This window comes from Rhipicephalus microplus, unplaced genomic scaffold (genome assembly GCF_043290135.1).
Source record: "Rhipicephalus microplus isolate Deutch F79 unplaced genomic scaffold, USDA_Rmic scaffold_22, whole genome shotgun sequence".
Lineage (NCBI taxonomy): Eukaryota > Metazoa > Arthropoda > Arachnida > Ixodida > Ixodidae > Rhipicephalus > Rhipicephalus microplus.
Window position 1 is genome coordinate 201,510 of NW_027464595.1, and position 23,450 is coordinate 224,959.

Genomic DNA, 23,450 nt, shown 5'->3' on the forward strand with positions numbered 1-23,450 from the left:
CTCTCTGTGTGTCTGTTCGTCCATCTACTCAACACTCCAAGTACCACCATATCGCATCTTTTCATCATATATTCTCCATATAGAAGCACCGCCATCCAATGGACATTCCAAGGACTAAACGAGAGGTGACACACGCATATTTTTTAAGGCTTGCGCTTCAGGTCTATTTCCCACCTTTAACTACCTCGAGTTCATGGTACATATTAGTTCATTCTATTCATGGCACCTCGGCTCAACGCTCGGTAAATTTTTCTAAAAACCAAGGAGGTTCCGCCCAGCGAGTATAACGTGCAACCTTTTCTTTTCAGATAGTGCTCAATGTACATGTCAACGGTTGCTGATGGGGAATGAGGGACAGGAGAATTCAGCTTTTAGTTAATGCGCACGCTCCGATTTTTTCTATTGTTCAACAACGCACAGAAGAAATCTCCCACCGGCACCACCTTGTTGGTCAAAATGTAAGACTGGTTACACACTACGACTACGGCTATCACTACGACTATGAGAGACGAACGGGTGCCACTAGAAGCTTCGCCCCTAAAACCACTGCTCGTGGTGCACAAACGTTCACTGGCCACTAGATCACGCATTTGAAATTCAGCCAAGGGCGTCTTTTCTGGGCTTTCGCTTGGCTTTACGCTTTCCTTTACTCCAGTAGGTGCAATGAAAGCAACAGCACCTTAAACCAGATGTGGCCACAATCCAACATCTATGTCCCACCACTCGTTGAGCAGCCGCTAGGTGGCGCCGACAAGTCAAGCCCCACTCGCGTGTGCCTCACATACTTTGCTAATTTCAAGCGACTTTCTCCCGACTTACCTGGACTGTGCTGTCATATTGCTGCTTTCGTGCGGACGAAAATCAGGGCTACCCGTTGATAACAAACGTTTCTCGGTCAGCAGCCTCTTCACATCTATCCCATCTTCGAATCTTCACATGTTTTGTCGATAACATGCCACATATTTATACCCAATAAAGTGGCTGGGGGATAGCCGCCGTGGTATTTCAGTGGTAGAGAATCGAACGCATTATGCGAAAATCGGAGGTTTTATTCCTACCCACGGAAAGCTTTCTTTTCAGCCACTTTTTCTTCTTCACCGTGTTGCGTTCGACGAGCCGACCCCCTTTACGCGGGCTCCTGGGTCAAAGAAAAACAGTCGCTTTCCTTTGTGAAGCTAAAAAAGAACGCGAAGACGCCGTGCTGGTTTTCCATCTACTGAGAGGCAAGGCCATGACACCACGTTTCCACCGAAAACTGAAGTTAGACCACCACACTGTGTGTCTCTCACTGATAGGACGACGCACAAATCAACACCAGATGTCTAGGCAATAACCTTCAAAGACGCCGAGCCCTCAACCGCTCGTTCGAAGTAAGCACCACGCTCGTTCGAAGTAAGCTTCACGGGAGGAGGCAGTATCATCGGGTTCATATGCGTGTTTGTGTTGTATGTATGTATGTTGAGGGCGGTGCCGGCATGATGATGCTAGGAAGGGCTCTAAGACCTGTTATTGGACAGCACAGTCCGGACCCATTCCCCGATCTAGGGATCTGGGGAGAAAGTACTCCATCTAATAGCTCCCCCTCCCCCCAGCGCCTTCGAGGAGGCTCTCAATATGTATGCCATGTAAATAAACTCTCTTCAAGTGTTCCTTTCTCCTGCCTCGGCGTCTTCATCCCGGATCTCCGGTGCCCCAAGGGCCAGTCGCAACAATATTTACATTTCGATTCGGTCTAATAACCTTCCTTAATACTATTGTTGGCATTATTTTTTGGATCTCAATATTATTGTGTGAAAACACGGAAAAACAGCCTCTTAAGTGCACACTTCTATATCTCTCTCTTTATATAAATATATATAAGGCGAGCCTGCCACCGTGGACACATTGTCACCTCACCGGAACTTTAACAGACACCGCTCACCTTCACCTCAACGCCGTTCCCTTTCCCCTATGCTACGTCGACCTCGCCCTGCCCATGAAGAAAACTAGAAGCCACAGTTTCGGGGGCAAGAACTGCGGATCTTTCAAACTCCACAAGACTTTGTTTTTCGTCATTCAACGTCGTTGCTGTCTCCGTTGAAGGTGTACCTGTTTTTGTATTGGTCGGTACTGGCGCCGCTGTGTCTTTAATGACTGAAAAACTTTGACGTCGACTAAAAAAGTCACAATGCCTCTTCAGGACTTCGTTCTGAGCACTTCGAGCGAGCAACGAATTCGCCCTTTTGCTGCATGCAGAGCACGTGTCGTTATTGTTGACAATATTTGTCTTCGAGTTTGTAGTGCTTCCGCAGTGTTGCCATGACATTATATTAGGCTGAGATTTTCTCTGCACTCATCATGGCCTCATCGACTGTGCTGGCGGCGAAGTGGAGTTCATGCCGTTATGCGACGCTGCTTCACTCGACTCATCCCTTTCACCTGCAAAAGTTTTTGTTTCCGCCGACACTTCGATACCCCCGATTTCATCCCCCCTAGCTCCGCTTTTCTGTGACGTCTGCAGTGGCTCAACTGTTCTTTTTACGCCGTCTGAAATCGCTGTTTGCCGCAAGTGCTGCCTGATTCTTTTCGCCGTTCTGAATATTCACAATGGATCAAGTGCAATTTATGTTTCAAATCCGTTTCCCTCGCCTTCCAAGTTACTGTATGGAGAGTGCTTGGGCTTTGCCGATGACATTGACCCCTCGAGTGCACCTTTAGTTTCTGGCCACTCGACTACGCTACCTATTGACACTGTTGATTGCGTCGCGTCACCCTCTTTCTCATCATTCACCGACGCAATTTCGCGCTGCATCGACACCAACCTTACGACCGAGCAGCGCGCCGACATCATCGCCCTCCTCAAGCGCTTCCGCGCCAGCTTCGATCACCAGCAACTGACTGTGGGCCATGCTTCCACAGTATCTCACCAAATTCACACTATCCTTCACACTCCTTTACGTCAGCGTCCGAATCGGGTATCGGAATCTGAGCGTCGTATAATCGCGGAACAAGTTCACGACATGTTGAAGCGCGGCGTTATTGAGCCCTCTAACAGACCGTGGGCCTCCCCAGTTGTTCTAGTCAAGAAAAAGAATGGCTCACTAAGATTATGCGTCGACTACCACGGATTGAATAAGATCACGCGCAAATATGTTTACCCGCTAACTCGCATAGATTATGCCCTTGACTGTTTACAACGCGCAGAGTTCTTCTCGTCACTAGATTTGCGCTCAGATTATTAGCAGGTAGCCATGGCTGGGGCTGATCGCCCCAAGACGGATTTCGTTACCCCCGATGGGTTATACGAATTTAACGTCATGCCATTCAGGCTCTGCAGTGCGCCCGCCACTTTCGAGCGCATGATCGACAACATCCTCCTTGGCCCTAAATGGCAGACATGTCTCTGTTATTTAGACGATGTCGTGATATTTTCAAGCGACATTTCAACGCATCTTCGGTGCCTCGAGACAGTGCTTACTTGCCTCACCTCCGCCGGTCTACAGCTCAACTTGAAGAAGTGCTGCTTCGGTGCTCGAAAACTCCTATTTGGGCCATGTTGTACCTAGAGATGGCATTTTTCCAGATCCGACGAAACTCCGTGCCGTTGCCAAATATCCTAAGCCAAACACCTTAAAAGAACTTCGCAGATTCCTTATTTTATGTTCATATTTTCGTCGTTTTATTCGCAACTTAGCCTCCATCAGATCGCCCTTGACTGACCTTCTTGTCTGCAACAGCGACCTTTCTAGTTGGTCGTCAGCTTGTGATTTGCCACACACCGCCACCTTCTTACGTCATCTCCTATACTGCGACATTTTGATCGTATTGCCCCAACGGAAATAAACACAGATGCTAGCGGAGTTGGTCTCGGTGCTGCGCTCGCCCAGCGTGAACCCAGATTGGATGAGTACGTCGTCTTCTACGCCAGTCGTACACTCACAAAAGCAGAAAAGCCAACTATTCAGTCACCGAAAAAGAGTGCCTAGCCATCCAATGGGCCATAGGAAAGTATCGACCTTATCTTTACGGGCGCCCAGTCAGGGTGGTTTCAGATCATCGTGCATTATGTTGGCTCTCCTCCTTAAAAGATCCCACCAGCCGGCTCGCCCGTTGGGCGCTTCGGCTACAAGAGTACGACATTCACGCCGTTTACCGGTCTGGGCGAAAACATTCCGACGCTGACGCTTTGTCTCGATCACCTCTACGATGTAGTGATAAGTCGCCGCCTTCGCCTGCATTCGACATATCTGCACTTAGTGTCAGCGACATGCTACAGGAGCCACAAAAAGATCCTTGGATTGCTTCCCTTATAAACTTGTGGAGTCGAACTCTCTCGCGAAATAACCCTAGAGGTACGTGTCGTCAAGTACAGCACTTCGTTATCAGAGAGGGTTTGCTATACAGACGGAATTATCTGTCGAAAGGACGCCAATGGCTCCTAGTTATTCCCAGACGTCTCCGCTCAGACGTATGCGCCTCCTTTCATGCCGACCCACAATGCACCCAAGCTGGAGTGTTAAAACCTACACCCGTCCGTCACACCGCTACTTCTGGCGTGGAATGTATCGCTTCGTTCATCGCTACGTACGTTCCTATTTCGCTTGCCAGCGCCGAAAGAATCCCACTCCAAGTTTTCCAGCTCCACTACAACCCATATCTTGTCCTTTCCGATCGTTTGACCGCGTTAGTATTGATCTGTACGGACCTCTTCCGATTACACCGGCTGGAAATCGCTGGGTTCTCGTCGCTATTGATCACCTTGTGCGCTACGCAGAAACGTCACCAATCTCTTTTGCGTCAGCGAGTGACGTCGGTCATATTTCATCAGATCCATTTACGTCACGGGGCATCACGTGTGCTCCTGAATGACCGAGGGCGTGTGTTTTTATCGGATGCCGTCGAATCACTTCTCAAGGAATGCCAAGTCATTCATTGCACCACCTCAGCGTATCATCCTCAAACTGATGGCATTACAGACAATTCAACCGTACATTAGGAGATATGCTGTCAATGTACGTCGCAACCGATCGCTCCAACTGGGACAGTATTCTCCCTTTTGTGAGATACGCGCTTAATACTGCTGTCACGACAACCACAGGTTTCTCTTCATACTTCCTCCTTTATTGTCGTGAGCCCTCTTGTACGCTACACACCTTTCTTCCTTACCGCCCGGATGATGCTGAGTCGAATACGCGGAAGAGTGTCGCCAGCTTGCCCACTCCCTCACAAGTGCTCAACAGCAACGCCAAAAACAGCACCGCTATAGCCCGACGCCTCCGGCTTCATATGCATCGGATGACCTTGTCTGGCTTCGCATCCCATCAAAGAGCCCTGGTCTCTCACCTAAACTTGTGTACAAGTATAACGGCCCTTACCCTGTGGTTAAACAAACTTTACCCGTCAATTACATTGTGGAGCCGCTTGAGCAGCCCCATGATCAACGACGCCGTGGACGAGAGACCACCCACATAGACCGCTTAAAACCGTTATACAATCCCTCTATTGTCTCCTGCCTTTGAGTCGCCAGGTTGGCTCTTTCCGGAGGGAGGCAAATGTAGTGAAGAAGATGAGTGCTACCCAGATAGGCAGGGTCACTCAATTCGGTCACTCAATCTGTAAAGAAGACGCCGTTTGGTTGGCTGGGTACACAGGCTGGTTCCACAATTACAACTTGACTTGTCGTGACCACTCTCCTGTTTTATAAAAGAGTGCAGCTCTAAAACGCTTCATTTTCACACATATATATATTGAAAAACAACGGTTCAGCTGACGCTTTATTCAAGCAACAGCGAGATGGCGCCGATGATGAAGAAGAACGGGGCGAAGACTGATGATAGTTATTGACAGATGAGAAAGATGACGTCCAATGAATTCTTACACTAATTTTCCCCGTGGACGGAAGCGGCCAGCCTGGCCGCGAATTACGCTGGGGAACGCATACGATAGGACGTGAGACGCGAAACGTGCACAATCTCTGTCCCGCGGCAGCGTTGGTCAGTGGGGACATGAACAGGTGTGACAAGGTAGTTCACTGGTGAGGTCTGTTCGACAACTTTGTAGGGGCCAAGATAGCGTGACCCAAGCTTCTCGCATAAGCCAGGCGTTCGCGCAGGAGTCCACAGAACTACATTGTCGCCAGGGCGGTAGAGAACGACGCGGTGAGTGGCATCGTAACGATGTTTGTGATCTTGGCTAGCTTCGGTGTTTACACAGGCAAGACGACGGCATTGAGAAACACGGCACAGAAACTGGTCGTAAACGAATGGTGAAGAGTTGACGGGGCCAGAAAAGAATGAAACGTCCAGTGGTGATGTCGGTTGGCGTCCGTATACTAGGAAAATTGAAGAATAGCATGTGGTTCGTTGAAGTGACGTATTATATGCATACAAGACAAAGGGAAGTATGGCATCCCAATTGCGATGGTCCGGTAGGATATACATGGACAGCATGTCACACATCGTGCGATGAAATCTTTCCGTTAAGCCATTGATTTGTGGGTGATAGCTAGATGTTGTTTTGTGAACTGTTTTTGATGCTTGAAGAACTTCACTGAGCGTGCTTGAAAGAAATGCCTTGCCCCGGTCGCTCGAAAGAACACGAGGGGCTCCGTGACTTAGGTAAATAGCATTCAAGAAGAAAGTTGCTACTTCCGAAGCAGTTCCTGAAGTGATCGAGGCCGTCTCAGCGTACAGAGTCAAGTGATCAACGGTGGTGATGATCCATCTCTTGCCATCTGATGTAGTTGGAAGGGGCCCAAAGAGGCCGATTCCGACGACAGAGAACGGCTCTGATGGACAAGGAATTGGTTGTAGGGTGCCGACTGGAGCAGTTGTGGGCCGCTTGCGGTGTTGCCAAAGTGTGCAAGAGGCAATATATTTAGCTACCGTCGTGAAGGGACCTGGCCAGAAGAATTGACTGCGCATGCGCTCGTATGTTTTGTAGCAACCCAAGTGTCCTGACGTTAGGTCGTCGTGGGAAGCAATATATTTAGCTACCGTCGTGAAGGGACCTGGCCAGAAGAATTGACTGCGGATGCGCTCGTATGTTTTGTAGCAACCCAAGTGTCCTGACGTTAGGTCGTCGTGGGAAGCGCGCAGAACTTCAGTGCGTTGTGCGCGTGGAACGACGGGAACCCATCGGTGGCCTTCCGGGTGAAAAATGTATCAATATAGCACATCGTCCTCCAACTTGATTAGTCGGAGTTGTTTCCGGAGCCTGGCATTAGAGGAAGATCAAGCGCCGGTAAGCCAACCGATGATGTCGGTGCAATAAGAATCGGCTCGCTGGTGAGTAATAAGTACTGACGGACGGGTGGGTGAAGGTAGAGAAGAAATGGCTTATATCGACGAGGCGTCCTCCGTTTAGCCAATTTGACAAGGGGATGTGACGTGCGCCAAAAACTGCGGCAAAGGGCATCGTGACAAAGCGTCGGCATCTTGATGTTGTCTTCCAGTCTTGTAGATGACGTCAAAGTCATAAGATTGTAAACGGAGAATCAAGCGGACAAGTCGTCCCGACAAGTTTTTGATTGTGGACAACCAGCAAAGAGCATGGGGGTCTGTCACAACAGTAAAATGTTGATCATGTAGGTACGGACAAAATTTTTGGATGGACCAGACAACAGCCAAGCACTCTTGTTCGGTTATCGAGTACCTCTTCTCTGCAGAGGTCAGGGTGCGGCTTGCACACTCGACAACTTTCTGGCGAAAGGCATGGTCGCGCTGGAGGAGTACGGTGCCAATTCTCTGTCCGCTAGTGTCAGTGTGTAATATCGTAGGTGCCCTGTCATCGAAATAACCAAGCACCGGTGGGGATGCCAGTGCCTGCTTGAGTTCTTGAAATGAGGCTTTGCATTGATCATTCCAATCGAAGGAACCGGTGCTGGCAAAGAGCTTGTGGAGAGGAGCGGCAATAGTGGCAAAGTTGCGAATGAAGCGGCAAAGGTACGATGCGAGTCCAAGGAAACTGCGTAGTTCTTTGGAGCGAGAGGGTCACGGAAAGTTGAGGACAGCGGAAATTTTGTCAGGATCGGGCTGGATGCCATCTTTACTAACGAGATGTCCTAGAACTTTTACAGCTGTGTTGCCGAAATGGCACTTCTTTGTGTTTAGTTGAAGTCCAGCATTCGAGAGACATGTGAGCCCTTGATTTAGGCGTTGCAGATGATCAGCAAAAGTGAAAGAAAACACGACGATATCATCGAGGTAGCATAGACAAGTTTTCCACTGAAGGCCACGAAGAACAGTGTCGATCATCCTTTCAAATGTGGCGGGCGCATTACATAGGCCTAATGGCATTACGTTAAACTCGTAAAGACCGTCCGGCGTAGAAAATGCGGTCTTTTCTTTGTCTGCTTCGTGCATTAGTATTTACCAATACCCGGACCGAAGGTCAAGGGTGGAGAAGTATTGGGCGCCTTGCAATGAGTCAAGTGCATCATCTATACGGGGCATCGGATATACATTCTTTCGGGTAATCTTGTTGAGTGCACGGTAATCAACATAAAATTGTACCGATCCATCCTTCTTTTATACGAACACAACGGGTGATGACCAAGATGGGTAGAGTGTCGTATGATGTTTTTTTAGCATATCGGTCACGTTCTCCTCGATGATTTTGCGCTCAGCCAAGGAGACTCGGTAGGGACGACGGCGTACAACAGTCTGACTGTCAGTGTCGATGCGATGATGCGCAACTGTGGTCTGTCCTAGTGCCGAAGCATTGGCGTCGAAGAAGGCCTGGTGTTTCGTTAGCAAATTTAGCAACGCCTCACGTTGAGAAGCAGAAAGGTTAGGATTTTTCCCGGGAGCAAAAGAGGAGGAAGCAACAGACTGGGCCTGTTGTGGCTGAGCTGTCAAGGTGTCAAGAGAGACCAAAGATATCGGTTGGGTATCCACATAATATGACACTGCAGAAACTTGGGGTAGGAGGACGGGCTCTGGGGTAGTGTTCAAGCCAAGGATTATCGCAGCACTGTCTATGAACCGCACCAGGCTGGAGGGGACTACAACGCCGTGAGCTAGACAGCTGCTGGAAGGTGTGATAAAGACGTCACCATTGGCAATATTCGGAGAAGTGATGGTGACGAGTTGCTCCTGACCCGGGAGCAGCATGGATTCGGAAGCTGCGAAAAACGCGATGGTTTTTTGTCGGCGCGTTCGCTGCGGTGATCGGTCTCGGTCATTTCGACTAAACGTTGACGGCAAGAAATTAATGCAGATGCTGATGAGAGAAAGTCCCAACCTAAAATTAGTTGATGAGCACAAGAAATTAAGACAGCGAAGGTGATGTGATGATGAATACCATCAATGAAGACACGCGCTGTACATTGGGCCGATGGTCGAATTATTGCTCCATTGGCTCTAATCAAAGATGATCCAAGGTAGGGTGTCTTCACTTTCCGCAATAAAGAACACAAGTCGGCACGCATAACTGAAATAGTTGCTCCCGTGTCCACCAAAGCCAACAACCGCACACCTTGCACAGTTAGCAATAACATGTTTGACGGTTGTTTAGGAGGACTTGGGTCATTTCGCCGCGATGCAGTTTTCCCTCCAAAAACTGCCCTGTTTAGTTTTCCGATCGCTGGGCAGCCAGTTCAGAGACAGGCCGAAGTGGTGAGACAGAGCGTCGGAGTGGCGAAGGGGAGCGTGGTCGGGATGCACGTGTATTGTTGGTCGTGTTGGGAATGCGCACAGGAGACGGTGATTGGTGGTTGGAACGGCTGTCGGCATAACGGTAGTAACCTCGTGCACATGTATCGTCTCGTACAACAGCGGCATAACCACGACGTTCATCTTGTTGCCGACGTCGACAGACCCGAAAAATGTGTCCTCAAATTCCAAAGTAGAAGCAAATAGGCCGTGGGGCCCGCCAGAAAAAACGGTAGGTTGGGTTTGGTGAACGGGCGACTAGAGCTGCGAGATGTTCATGATCAGGCACAGGTGGTGGTACTTGAGACGGCGAGGGCTGCATTGAAGCGATCTGTGCATACGAAGCGGGTTGGGGGCATGGTGGAGCACGGTGGGTGCTTTGAAACGCTGACATTTCTTCTCTAATAATGGCACGCAGATCGCTAGAGGCGGGTTAAGCAGGAGAGTTGTTAGAAGGAGGTAAACTGTAGGAGGTAAACAGTATGGATCGGAGCTCCATACTGTTTGCCAGGGGATTCTCAAACAATTCGGGTCGCAGGCATAATAACTGCAAGGTATCAAGACGCTGGCATACAGAGACGACTTCGGAAATCGTCGAAGGGCTGTGCGCGACGAGGGCGTTGAAAGCGGTAGGACCGATACCCTTCAGAAAGGGCCGGACACGATAACCTTCTGGCATGGTGTCGCCGATACGGCGGCAAAGTGCAAGCACATCCTCAATATAGGAAGTGTAGGACTCACCGGAATGTTAAACGCGTTCTGCCAGTTTCTTGCGAGCAACTTCTGAACGCACGGTCGGTGTGCCGAAAATGCGTCGGAGCTGGTCTTTCAAGGAAGAACAATCGCGGAAGTCGCTCTCATGATTCAGGAACCACATCTCGGCAACCTGAGAAACGTAAAACTGGACACGTGCTAATTTCGATGCCTCGTTCCAGTTGTTGTCGACACCTACCCAGTTATAGTTGTCGAGCCAGTCTTCGACATCTTCGCCTGGCAGACCGTAGAAGATTTGAGGCTCCCTAGGGTGGTTGTTGACCAGGCTAGGGTTGGCGGCTGGTGGTTGCGCTGGCGGGTGGTTCGGTTAGGCATGATCTTGTGCCATGGTGCTCTGCAGGAGTAAGCGACGTCCCGAATAGAGTTCCAGGAGCAGGCTTTAGATGGAGGGAGGTCGAAGAGATCGGAAAGCACCTTCCACCTCTTGAATTACAATGGTTCAGCTGACGCTTTATTTAAGCAACAGCAAGATGGCGCTGATGATGAAGAGGAACGGGGCGAAGACTGATGATGGTTATTGACAGATGAGGAAGATGACGTTCAATAAATTCTTACAATACATATATATATATATATATATATATATATATATATATATATATATATATATATATATATATATATATATATGTGGAAAGAAGTGTATACTTAAGGGCTCGTTTTTCTGTGTTTTACACAATATTAATGACATCTAACAGACAATAATGCTTAGGAAAGTATAGGGGAAGATATTAGACAGAATTTTAATGTAAATGTGAAGAAAAGTGGGTGAAAAGATAACTGGCTTTGGGCAGGATCCGAACCTGCGACCTTCGAATGACGCGTTCGATGCTCTACCACTGAGCTACCACGACAGCTATCCCCCCAGCCACTTTATTGGGCTTATATGTGAATTAAACGTTGGAGTGTCAGTCAGCGCCACCAGTAGCCATGGCGGCGGGTGTAGCACACTCTTTTGAGCCTATTTGGTGTCACGTAGCACGTGAACTCAATACGAGTGGGCAGCTGACCAATAGTACCTTGTATACAACCTAAAGGCACTAAGTCTGCCAGTACGAGACCCTAGGTAATGAATTCGAGAAAAAAGTGTATACTTAAGGGCTCGTTTTTCTGTGTTTTACACAATATTAATAAGATCTAACAGAAATTATTGCCAACGAAAGTATAGGGGAAGATATTAGATCGAATTTTATTGTAAATATGAAGAAAAGTGGGTGAAAAGATAACTAGCCGTGGGCAGGATCTGAAACTGCAACCTTCGAATGACGCGTTGGATGCCCACGGCAAGGTATCTTTTCACCCACTTTTCTTCATATTTTCAATAAAATTCAGTCTTATATCTTCCCTTATACTTTCCTTGGCATTATTGTCTGCTAGATCTCATATATATATATATATATATATATATATATATATATATACCGAAAACAAAAGTGATGGTGAGCTGAGTCCGGGAAAGATTATTCGTATAGGGAAGAAGACGCACGTACGGAGTGATTTTATTTACGTTTCGGCCGTGGGTCCGGCCTTCATCAGAAGCTGATGAAGGCCGGACCCACGGCCGAAACGTAAATGAAATCACTTCGTACGTGCGTCTTCTTCTCTATACGAATATATATATATATATATATATATATATATATATATATATATATATATATATACATACATATATAGGAGAATGAAGTGTATACCTAAGGGCTCGTTTTCCGTGTTCTGAGACATTTTAAACAGCTCTAACAAACAATAATACCAAAGAATGTATAGGGGGTGTTGTTAGAACCAATGTAAAGTAAATAGGCAGAAAGAAAAGTGTGTGAAAAAATAACTTGCCGTAAGCAGGAAACAAACGTACGCCCTTCAAATAACGCGTTCGATGCTCTAACCGCTGAGCTATCATGGTGCCTATTCCACCGGCCACTTTATTGGGTTTATATGTGAATTTAAACGTGAGATTGTCAGTCAGCGCCACCTGTAGCGATGGCAGCGAGTGTGGTACACACTTTTAAGAGCGTGTATGGCGCCACGTAGCACGTGAACTTATTACGAGCTCGCAGCCGACCAATAGTCTCTCGTATACAACCTAACAGCACCAAGTCTGCCACTGCGAGATCCTCGTTAATGAATAAGGGAAAGAAGTGTGTACCTAAAGGCTCGTTTTTCCGCGTTTTGACAAAATTTAGTGAGATCTAAGAGACAATAATGCCAAGATATCAAAAATAAATAACTAAACAAGCAAATATATATATATATATATATATATATATATATATATATATATATATATATATATATATATATATATATATATATATATATTTATATATATATATATATATATATATCCCACAACAGGCGGAAACAACTAGTCACATTAACTGGGAACCATTGCGCAATAACCTGTTGTTTGACTCCTTTAAAACTTACGACAACTGGACGTCCCGGGTCTCCGCAACAATGGCGTCCTGTAGTCGCCGCGCTCGTTTTCAATTTTTCATTTCTGACCCTGATCCTCACTTCCTCCGTTTATGTCGACGTCATCAACGTTTGAAACGCTCCCTCCACTCCCAGCCACACAACGTCCATCTTTCCTCCCGCAGTGATGCTCTGCGGGCTGAAATTATGGCTTACGGCACTTCTCTCGAGCACTCTCGTTGGAACACGCTGTGTGACGGCCTTGACTCCGCACTGCACTAGAGCTCTACATTGTCTCTGTTTAGGTCTCTCTTAGGTACCAAGCCTGACAATGCTTCCACCCTAGCTAAAGCTCTCGCTCAAGGGACTCCATCTGAGGTTTTTGACAATCTACCCGCTCGGCTCCCGGTGAGGTTGAGATAACGTATACTACACTACGTTATCTCCCCGACAACGTGAAGGAACTTTTCTTACACACATTCAACGAAGCATGGAACAGCGGCTTTCTTCCAAGCTCTTGGACATCCTCTCCAATTTGCATGATTCCGAAGCCGGACAAGCCTCCATCTCTCTCTAACCTTCGTCATATCTCTTCGACGTCATGCGTGGACAAGACTCTGGAGCGAATGGCCTTAACTTGACGGTCTGATTTTATTGAGGTGAAAGAGTTTATCCCTTCGTCTGTTTTCGGCTTCCGACCAATGTATGTGCGCAGGACATGTTCCTTGTTCAGCACAGTTTTCTTTCACCCTCTCGTAGTCGCACCCATGCTCTTGTAACCGTCGATATGCGGAGGGTATTCGATGGCATCAGTAATGACCACATACTAGAGTTCTCCTCTCTGCCATGTCGCTCCCGCATGTATTCTTACATCCAATCTTTTCTTTCCTATTGAGTTGCTCGCTTTGGAGTCGATACTCATTTGTCTAACCCACACTCCCTCACCCGCGGCACTCCTCAAGGTGTCGTACTATCTCCTACATTATTTAATATGGCTATAGCCCCCTTGCTTCCCAACTGTCCCAAATACCTGACCTCCACCATATTTTTTATGCAGACGACATCACTCTCTGGTGTACGTCTGGATGTCCCGGCCACGTTCAGGATCATTTGCAACGTGGCCTGAACCTTATCGCTTCCTTTCTCGTTACTGCAGGTTTAACCCCTGCTATCCTAATTGCCCCTCCCTATATGCCGACCTGTCACACTGCCTGTTTTAATGCCGGACTGCTCAGCAATCCAGCTAATACCTTCCCCCATCCCTTTCCATCAACTCCTAGCTTGACTGAATCGACGCCGAAAGGGAAGAAGAGCGTCGACTGGTCGCACAGGCGGTCGAAATGCTCGGCCTGTAAATTGTAGCTGAATATATATATATATATATATATATATATATATATATATATATATATATATATATATATTCTTTAGCTGGCACTTCTGCTTATGTGAATTATTGGGCTGATTGCCAATGGTGTGTCTTAATGGCTTAATGGTCACTTTGTTTCATTAGGTTTTGTCAATCACGCTAACCAAATCATTATATAAATTTACCACAATAGTTTAGAGTTTAGTTAAGAACCAAATATTTGATATTTACTGCTGCTTCATAACACTTGATGTAGCACCCGCATTGTGCAGCAGCCATAAACAACCAGTAGTATTAATAAACCCTGCAGATCCTTAGGTGCACATCTTGCCTAAAACACAACCATTTGGTACTTTGCTTAGTCATGATGAAATATGGCTTAATGGGTACTTCGCAACGTATTTTTGGGATCAGAAAACATTCGATAAATATTCCCTTTTTCAAAGAGTGCAATGAATGTAATTCGGTAAGCTTAAGGGAGTTTACAACGAGCTTTTATCAAAAACCGCCCTCCAGGAGCAGCCATGACTGCCTGGGGTGCTGGAGGCCGGCCTGAAGCGTTTTTTGAAACGCGAATGCATTTTTTAGTCGGTCTATATCAAGCGTCAGGCGTTTCCCGCCGAGGTGTCCGTGTGATGGCATCTGTTGTCTCTCCACTCTCACTCCCTCTTTCATAGCAACAGCAGTGGGCGCACGAGCTTACCCTCACCCCTTGCAACCAGAAAACGTTGTGCGAGAAAGCGTAGGAGGGAGCAGGTGCAGTGCTTCGGCACTCCTTCACCCCGCCGCTGGCTTTCGCTCCTCCCTGCGCCCCATTTTCCAGTTCGCTCGCAAAGTACTCTTGACCGTTCGCTGGGAGTGCGGTTCTCACGAACATCCGGAAATGTGTACTCGAGACGCTGCTATGAAACGCCAACGCTGAGCCGAGAACGCTGGTGCCCACTTTGCCGTCTGCTCGCTCCTCACTTTCGATCGTTCGCTGGTGATGGCAAAAGTTGGTTAAGGCGAATGTCTGATGACAACGCTACTCTCTCTTGGCACAAGAAATGCCTATGCATTTCCTCACGATGCCCCTCGGGGGAGAGGGGGCAATCCTTAATTCTGTGGTGTATTTTCTGTGAGTTATACTTTCCTACAACGCTTATAGTGCCACAACTTCTTCTGAATGAGGCTTATTTCAAAACATTGCAAAAAGAGCATTTCTTTATGCGACTGGCATGTAATTGCAAGATAATATCGCTCACTGGCTCGTGTTCTTTACAACTACGCGAACTCGCAGTTAGCGCAGAGGTAATGCAAAAATGCACTTGTAGTTTGGTGGACTCACGCTCGGGCGTTCGGGCTGTCGATAAAGATACAGTGATTATAGATTTCTCGGTTGACGTAAATGGCTCCTTGGTCAAATGCCCATAGCTCTCTTTTGTCGTAGTTGTTGTCAACTGGCTTGTGAGGGATGTCACCGTACTTTTAAACCAGGGCTGAGGAGTCGTCCCGGTTGCGCCAATGGCGGTATACCTCCAATTCTCAGTGATGCCAGGCTGTGTTTCTGTACCAAATGTCTTCTCGTGGAATTTTGACCCTGTGAATGAAAATCGATGAGTTGAGTCACTCTTGAGTCACCATGAATACCTAAGAAACTAGCGTTTCTGAATGCGCCAGGTCTTAGAAAAATATGTTATGGCTTCTTCAACATAATTAGGCTTCAGGCTGAACTTAAGAATACAAGTATCCAATTGAACTTTAAAAATGTAATTTGACGAGAGCCGGAGGTGCAGTTCATCCAGAAAGAGACAGAGAAGAGACACATAACAGCTAGATAGACGGCGCTATGTTGATTATCCTCTTCTATGCCCTCCTACACGTGCTATACCTGAGATACTAGGAATAACCGACAAGCACACCGTACAACCTTAGCGAGAGCCCTGCCTCGGTGGTTCCTATTTAACGTCCAAGCAGGTAGAACAGAAAAAGGGGTCAAAGTTTTTCCAGAAGTGTGAAGAACAATAGCGATCAAAGTGTTTGATTCTTTTGCGTAGATAGGCAGGCCGAGTGATTAGCTATTTAATTTAAAATTAGCACTTGTCTGCCAACCAAATGACAACTTGGAAAAAGTACCAAAAGTGTGCAGGAAATATCTTCGCATGGAGCCCGCAAGTACCTCAACGCAAAGGTCTTACTCACGAACTGAAAGTGCTACTGCGTGTGATAGCCTTGGGCATTGGCGTAGCATGTAGCAGATGGGGGGCGATGGGAGGAGGTCAAGTATCGTTCACGTATGTTCGGGTGCGCTTACGTGTGAGCGTGTATATATGCAAACACAGGCTGTAAGCAATAGCGCAGCTTGCACAAGGTAGCACAAAGTGTAATTGCAGTCGATCTGCTGAGTGGACTCCAAAGAATAAAAAAGATTGAAGATTGTCACGACGAAACCGCATGCCAATTCACGAAGATGATAGAATCTTTTTGGGCGATGTGGAGGAGCGGGCTCGACAGAATGTTTCAGACGTACAATTGGAATAGTTCGGTAACGTCAGAAGTGCCAAAGCAGCCAGGCTGCTACGCGTAAGTATTAGTGCAATGACATGAAAAAAATTGAGAGGCAGAAACAAAAAAGAATTTTGCCAGAGTTTATATTACTCTCGTAAAGTAAAGTGCAGTTCCGCAAAACTAAACGAGTGATTCTCAGAATGTCAAGTGGTTCTTACCGCTTGATAGCATGATCACCGTCATCGCGAGGACGAGGACTCCGAGGGCAATTATGACACCAAGCACCACTGCGGTGAACCTCGAAGTATCTCTCCTGCACAAATTGTGATGTGAGGCATCAACTGAACGACACAGCACATATTAATAACACAAAATTAGTATACGTTATTACTTTGTTTTTACAAATACTTCGTAAAATAGCAAAGTGCTGATGGTGTTGATATATTGACTGAGTTGAACATTAAGATATATGAAAGTAGCATAACACAAAATTAGTATACGTTATTCTTTTGTTCGTACAAATAGTCTGTAAAATAGCAAAGTGCTGATGGTGTTGATATATTGACTGAGTTGAACATCAAGATATATGAAAGTAGCGTTTGATGTGTTAAATATAAACTGAAATAAGCAAATGATGAAGCTGAGTGTTCTGAATAAATCGCACGCCACTCTTGAAGGCTAGCGTGAGTAAGTGCTATGTTTTCCCACCAAAAATATGTAATATTCTCACTTTGCAGTGGCCTATGCCATTTTTTTCTGTGTTCTAAATTACGTGCCCTAACTAGTACCTTTTCTTTCGGAGTAATCTGATGCCAAAGTACGCTTCCTCAATATTGATCTGTCTTTCGGAGTATTCAAGGTCCTGCGATATTAGGCACCATGGTCTTTCTTAACACTACAACTCCAAAGAAATACTTACATCACATCGTCTTTGCTTCCATCTGTAAAGGTAAACAAGAACGAAGAAAACAAGAAATACGCATATTTTCTGATCATGAGCTAGTAGTCCCATTGTGCAAGTTTTATTGTGAGTGTGCTCAGCATATCATGAAAAAAGATGAAGACAAAAATATGGTCCAGATTCATGCACTATTGCCTGTATCTCAGTAGGAGCAACTGTTAACCGTGAACGGTAGCGGCAGCTTTGTACCTGAAGCCAAACTCGTTGACTCGTCCGACGTAAGCATCATTTGGGTGGTGTTTTCCGGTAGGTACGCTGATGTGTACATCTCTGGAGTTTGGTCCGATGTATAGGGGTACATGATGGTGGTGGCACTGATGAAGAGACCTGTACAGATAAAATCGCACGAGTGTGCAGCGTGAAACTCCAGCCAATGTTTCCGGCCGAAATATCCAATGACTGACACCGTTGAGATAACAAACATAGTAATACTGCGTGCTATAGGCTTTTGTGCTATAATTTAGGCTTAAGCGTGAGCTTGTAACTAACATGACGTATAGAAGCCGCGGTAAACAACAGCGTCTACAGCCACACACTCTACTGCTTTAGACAAGTGTGATTCTATTTCAATGTAAGAGACGACAATATCTACTGAGTGAAGTCTCCACTCAGGCGACAGTCTGTACTGAGTGAAGATTTCAATGAATATGCGTTAGCAAAAACTTTCAGTGCAATCGACAACACTCGCCGAGCCGCGGCACATTCCGTGGCCGCCGCCTCCGCTCCCGAGAACGGGGCTTCTGATCTGCCGGATCGAGACACTTCGACAGACACGCAGCGACAACACAGACCACAATGGTCGTGGGGTGATCGTCTCATCACGTTCCGAGATATTACGCAACACTACATACTGGAAAGGCGAAAGTTCCCGCCACCGCATGACAAATTAAACAGACACGATGCCGTAAGCTATCGCTTACTACAAACCCACTCTTACCCCAGCCCGGTCGTCTTACGCCACTGCTACCCGCACTTACACATTACCGATCTATGTAAAGCATGCGGGCGCAGAGCAACGCTGCGCCACATGCTCTGGGAATGCGCCGGTAACAATGGTCGAGAAACGGCCGCCGTTCGCGATGCGCCTATGGCGGCTGCCAATACCAGGCAACAGGAAGCCTCGAGCTCACTCGTTCCCGCCGCCGTCCCGTCTGCGGGAGCCGCGGGGCACCTTCTCCGTCGGCGACGCCGCCGCTGGGAGGCGGCGCTCAGAAGCTCGGAGCTCAACGACCAGCTCTGGGCTGTCCGGCAGGCCGAAGATGCCGCCCGAGTTCAGGGACTCAGCGCCGCCATCTGAGGACACCAAGACCAGGCTGCCGGCCAAGTTCTAATAAAGTTTCCTCTCTCTCTCTGCAATCGACAATGCTAAAGACGCCGACAAACTCTGACATTACGCGAACGCATGCTCATGCCGGGCATAGTGATGCGAAGGTATCGGAAAACAAACGTTTAAATTGCAGGGAAAGGAAGCAGCAAACGCAAAATGTCTATCATGTTCTCATAAAGTCTAACGACGCAAACATACTTCGTGGTCACAGCATTAAAAGAGGCTCCAGTGGACGGTGGCGGAAGCAAACGCTTAGTTATGACCACTCGGCGACTAGCTTGAAAAACAGCAGTGCTTGCCAAGATCTAAACAAAACGTTTTTAGCTTTCTCAAATCGAGTCGATTTGCCTAAACAACCCTACTAGCCATGTTTCTCTGACTATAGCGGAAGGCTGTGTCTGACTAGAGAAAAAAAAAAAGGAAATCGACGATGTGTTAACGCTAGAGGCTAAACGATGGAAGATATCTCACTAGTGGTCGGTCCGTCTCTCTTTTTCAATCCCATACACCACTCACATCTAAAATACCACACAGGTAACGCACTCACCTGCTCAACGCACAGATAAGCTTCCGCAGGACAGGAAATGGTTTAAATACAACCGGTTTGATTCGCTACGAAATGCCGAAATTATGCTCGAGAACCGATGATATTGATAATAATGGTGCTGGCAATGATTTCTTCTTGGTAAAAAGGGGTAATAGGGGAATAAGCCTATTATTCATTGCGTGAGTTAGACGGCTAAAAACATCAATATGTGTATGAAAGCCACTGTTGAGGAGCGCTATTGAAATTTCAAGCATGTGATGTGCCTTGACGTGCAAGTAAATGTTAGTACATGAACCTTTAGTATTTCGCCTTCCTCGAAGTGTGACCACCGCTAACAGAATTTAATCCCGTTACCTTTGTCTCAGCAGCCATTGATGATCATTATTAGACCACTACTTCAGGTGAAGATAGCCCTGGAGAATGTTCACATTTTGAAAAGAGTAACAAATGAGCACACCGTAACATCTTTCTTCAACGCCCATACACGCACCGCCTAATTGTCATTCAAAACGAGACAATGCTATGACAGAAAGCGTGAGAAAAATAAACGAAAAAAAGTTGGCGTTGGCTAGGCATCCGAAGTACAAACACCCATAAAATTGTTCGCAGTGTCTCCATCCCATGGAAAGACATGATGATGATGATGATCCTGGATACTCTGGCGCACACCCACAAAGGGGGATCGGCCAAGAACCGGGTGGCAGGATCTTGACTAAAAGGCTTATGGCTGTTCAACCATAACGTAATTTTGGGCTGAAAAAAATATATAGAAAGAAAAGCCCAAAAGCATAAAAGGAGTATATCTGAGCAGGGAGCGATGCAGGCAATCAGATGCCATTTGACACAGGGGTAATGGTGGGTCTAACATGATATATATATATATATATATATATAAATATATATATATATATATATATATATATATATATATATATATATATATATATATATATATATATATATATGTGTACAGGCAGAGTAACATGGCAATCACTTTGTTTCAATTATGTATTCAAACACCACAGAGCAGACGTCGCTGTCGCTATAACCGAATTTAATGCTGCCAAACGACAAAATTACTGCCACATTCAATTCTAAACCCTATTTTTCAAGTGGACCTACCAGGTATCTTCACCGCTGATGAGAATATCGGCGACAGAACAAAAAAATGATCTATTGTTTCCATTTCTTCGCAAGTCTGACATAAAGGTGACGCCTAAAGACCAACTTTATGAAAATAATAATTCAGTTGCGGAGTTCTGCAACGCAATCTTGTAAAAGTAACTTCCAAGTGCCGTGTTGCACACCACTGTCTATTCCAGCGACATCTTAGATGTGCGAAATCTCGATATTTATCCAATGAGTAGCAGTCGTATGCATGCAAACAGAGGTTTCTAAACCTTATTGCTGTCGCGTAAGCCGTATCAGGCGAAATCGGGATAAGGACCGCTAAAAGATACTGTGGCTAGTGCATCCGTCATCTCGTTGAGATATATGCCACGATGGCCTGGTATCCATAAGCGCTGCAGTTTTTTCAATTTTGTCGGTATGAGTTGTCGAAACATGTGCATAAGTGTTAAGTTGGCTCCTGAAGACAGAGCAGCACATACTGAAAAAGAATCTGTAATTACGACTGCTTCCGATTCACCCAAAAGAAGTTTCCGTAGTGCCAGTACAATAGTAAATAATTCTGCTATGAATACTGGTGTGTAATGTGGGAGTCTAACCGAAAAGGACCAGTCATGGGAACGTGAGCAGATACCTGCCCCAGCTTTTTTATTTTATACGCATGCATCAGTCGCAATTATGTTGTTCATGTTCACGTGTGCCAAATAATCCTGCAGCCAATCATTTAAATATTGAAATGGCATTTGCTTTGCATTAGAGGGATAAATATTGTGAAATTCTATCTGAATATCTAAAGTAACGTTATTGTTGAGAAAGTATGTTTGATTTTGTCATTCAGTGGTTCTAGCAGCGATTGAACGAACATGATCTGTGGGCAGTGGTATTGCGACCACTAAGTTTCAAAAAATAAGCTTGGCTCTTCAATAAAAGCATAAAACGATTCTCTCTGGGGCAAAGTGTATAGTTTTAAAAGTGTTTGAATAGTATGCATTTTTAATCTATTCAGCAATGACGGTAGACGCGCTTCCATGTACAGCACATTGTTAGCAACAAACTTAAGCAATCCAAGGCAGAGTCGTAAAGCTTCCCTTTCTAATAGTATTAGCGGTCTCATTTTATAAGTCGCTCTGCCCGAAAATAAGACACAGCCGAATTCCATGATAAGACGAATGTACATTTCATAGTCCAATACCAATGTATTTCTTCGCAACACCCTTTATATGTTGCTGAGCTTGCGTTAGCACCCCATGGCTCGTGTTGCGTTGGACGCAATGTGATCGATGTGGCTTTTCCAATTTAACAAGCTGTTATATTTGATGCCTTACTATTTGAGTGAATCCACCTGGGGAATCTGCTCTGTGCCATACATCAAGGAGATGTTGACAGGATCCCTGAACGAAAACGCTAGAAGCGCGCTTTTGTTTACGTTTACAGACATTCCAATTTTTTCAAGCCATTCCACTATCATGTTCAGGTAATTCTGTAATGTCTGATAAAGTTATTGCAGATGACTTTTGTCGCAAAGAAAGCAATGTCATCTGCATACAGATATAAATGAATATCGCTATGTGTTGGAATCGAATTGAGGAAGATGTTAAACAACACCGGTGAGAGCACTGCCCCCTGTGGTACGCCACGGTATTGTAGATATCTGCTAGAAAAACAACCCCTTTAAAAGCAATCAAACTCTCTCTCCCTTAAAAACTCTGGTACCCATGCTGTCGTGTAGCTTGGTAAGTGTGACATTTCTATCTGCTCCATTAGTATTTCATGCTCCACTTTGTCATACGCCTTGGCCAAATCCAGAGCAACTAATGCACAGTACTGTCTTCTACGCCTAGCCAACTGTATATGACTCTCCAAATCCGCGTGCGCACACCATATGGAGCATCCCGATTAAAATGCAACTTGACTGGGGTTTAGTATAAATTTCTGCTCAATGTATTTTATTACACGTGCATTTAAAACTCTTTCAGTTTGTTTAACCAAATTAGATCTAAGAGAAATTGGCCTCACATCGTCAAGTGTATACCCAAGTCCCTGTTTTTTAAGTATCGGAATTATTTTGGAAAGTTTTCAATCCACCAGTATCCAAGAATTTTTTAAAGATTAATTAACCATATTGCAGAGATCATGTGGGGAAATGTCATATTGTACTTTTATCATTGCTGAGGTTACTCCATGTGGACCATTTGCTGTACGAGGTAAGGGCCTAACTACACCCGCTAGTTCCGTTAATGTCACCTGATTGAACTCCTCCCCTGCAATTGACTTTTCTATGTGTCTTGGCATTGTTGATTTGAATATTTCTTCTAATCCTTTAGCAACGTTTTCTAATATTTAGGTGAGTTTGCTAGGCGATAGAATTGACGAATCAATATTTTCTGATGGTGGTATCATTTTTCTGGAACGCAAAATTCTAAGTAGCGCTTTTCTGTTGTATGGTGTTGAAAGAAAGCTGTTTTTGTTAGTGTCCTAGTCATCTTTTGCTTTGCGTACTGTAAGTTTAAAATCTGCTGCCACGTATTTATAGTCACACCAGTTTTTTGGGCATTAGTTGCGGATAAAATGTTTCCACGCCGCTTTACGTTTTCTATACCGCCTCATACAATCAGCGTTCCACCATGGGCTAAACGACCCGCCTGTGCCTGAAGTGATTGAAAAAGTTGACTTTTTTATTGCTCTTCTCAATACCGCACAAATACTCATAGCCCGAATGTCTTCCTGCATGTCCTTGCGAAGAACCAAAGTAGACAATAAGTCTTTTTGTAAATGCTCATTATTTACAAACGAGCCAATATTATCAGTTA

The 23,450-nt window shown here is 45.8% G+C and overlaps 1 protein-coding gene across 1 annotated transcript in view; it reads right to left on the reverse strand.

Moving 5' to 3' along the window:
* Positions 1–19,600, reverse strand: part of LOC142786329 (uncharacterized) — a gene marked incomplete at its 3' end in the record, with an annotated part of 185,926 nt that extends 166,326 nt beyond the window's left edge. The window contains exons 1-5 of the mRNA XM_075883963.1: positions 19,513–19,600; positions 17,828–17,965; positions 17,597–17,618; positions 16,896–16,990; positions 15,518–15,769 (exon numbers count right to left, since the gene is read on the reverse strand). Of these exons, the coding sequence (XP_075740078.1) occupies positions 15,518–15,769; positions 16,896–16,990; positions 17,597–17,618; positions 17,828–17,939 (481 nt within the window). The remainder of the gene's footprint in view (positions 1–15,517; positions 15,770–16,895; positions 16,991–17,596; positions 17,619–17,827; positions 17,966–19,512) is intronic.
* Positions 19,601–23,450: the final 3,850 nt, after the last annotated feature.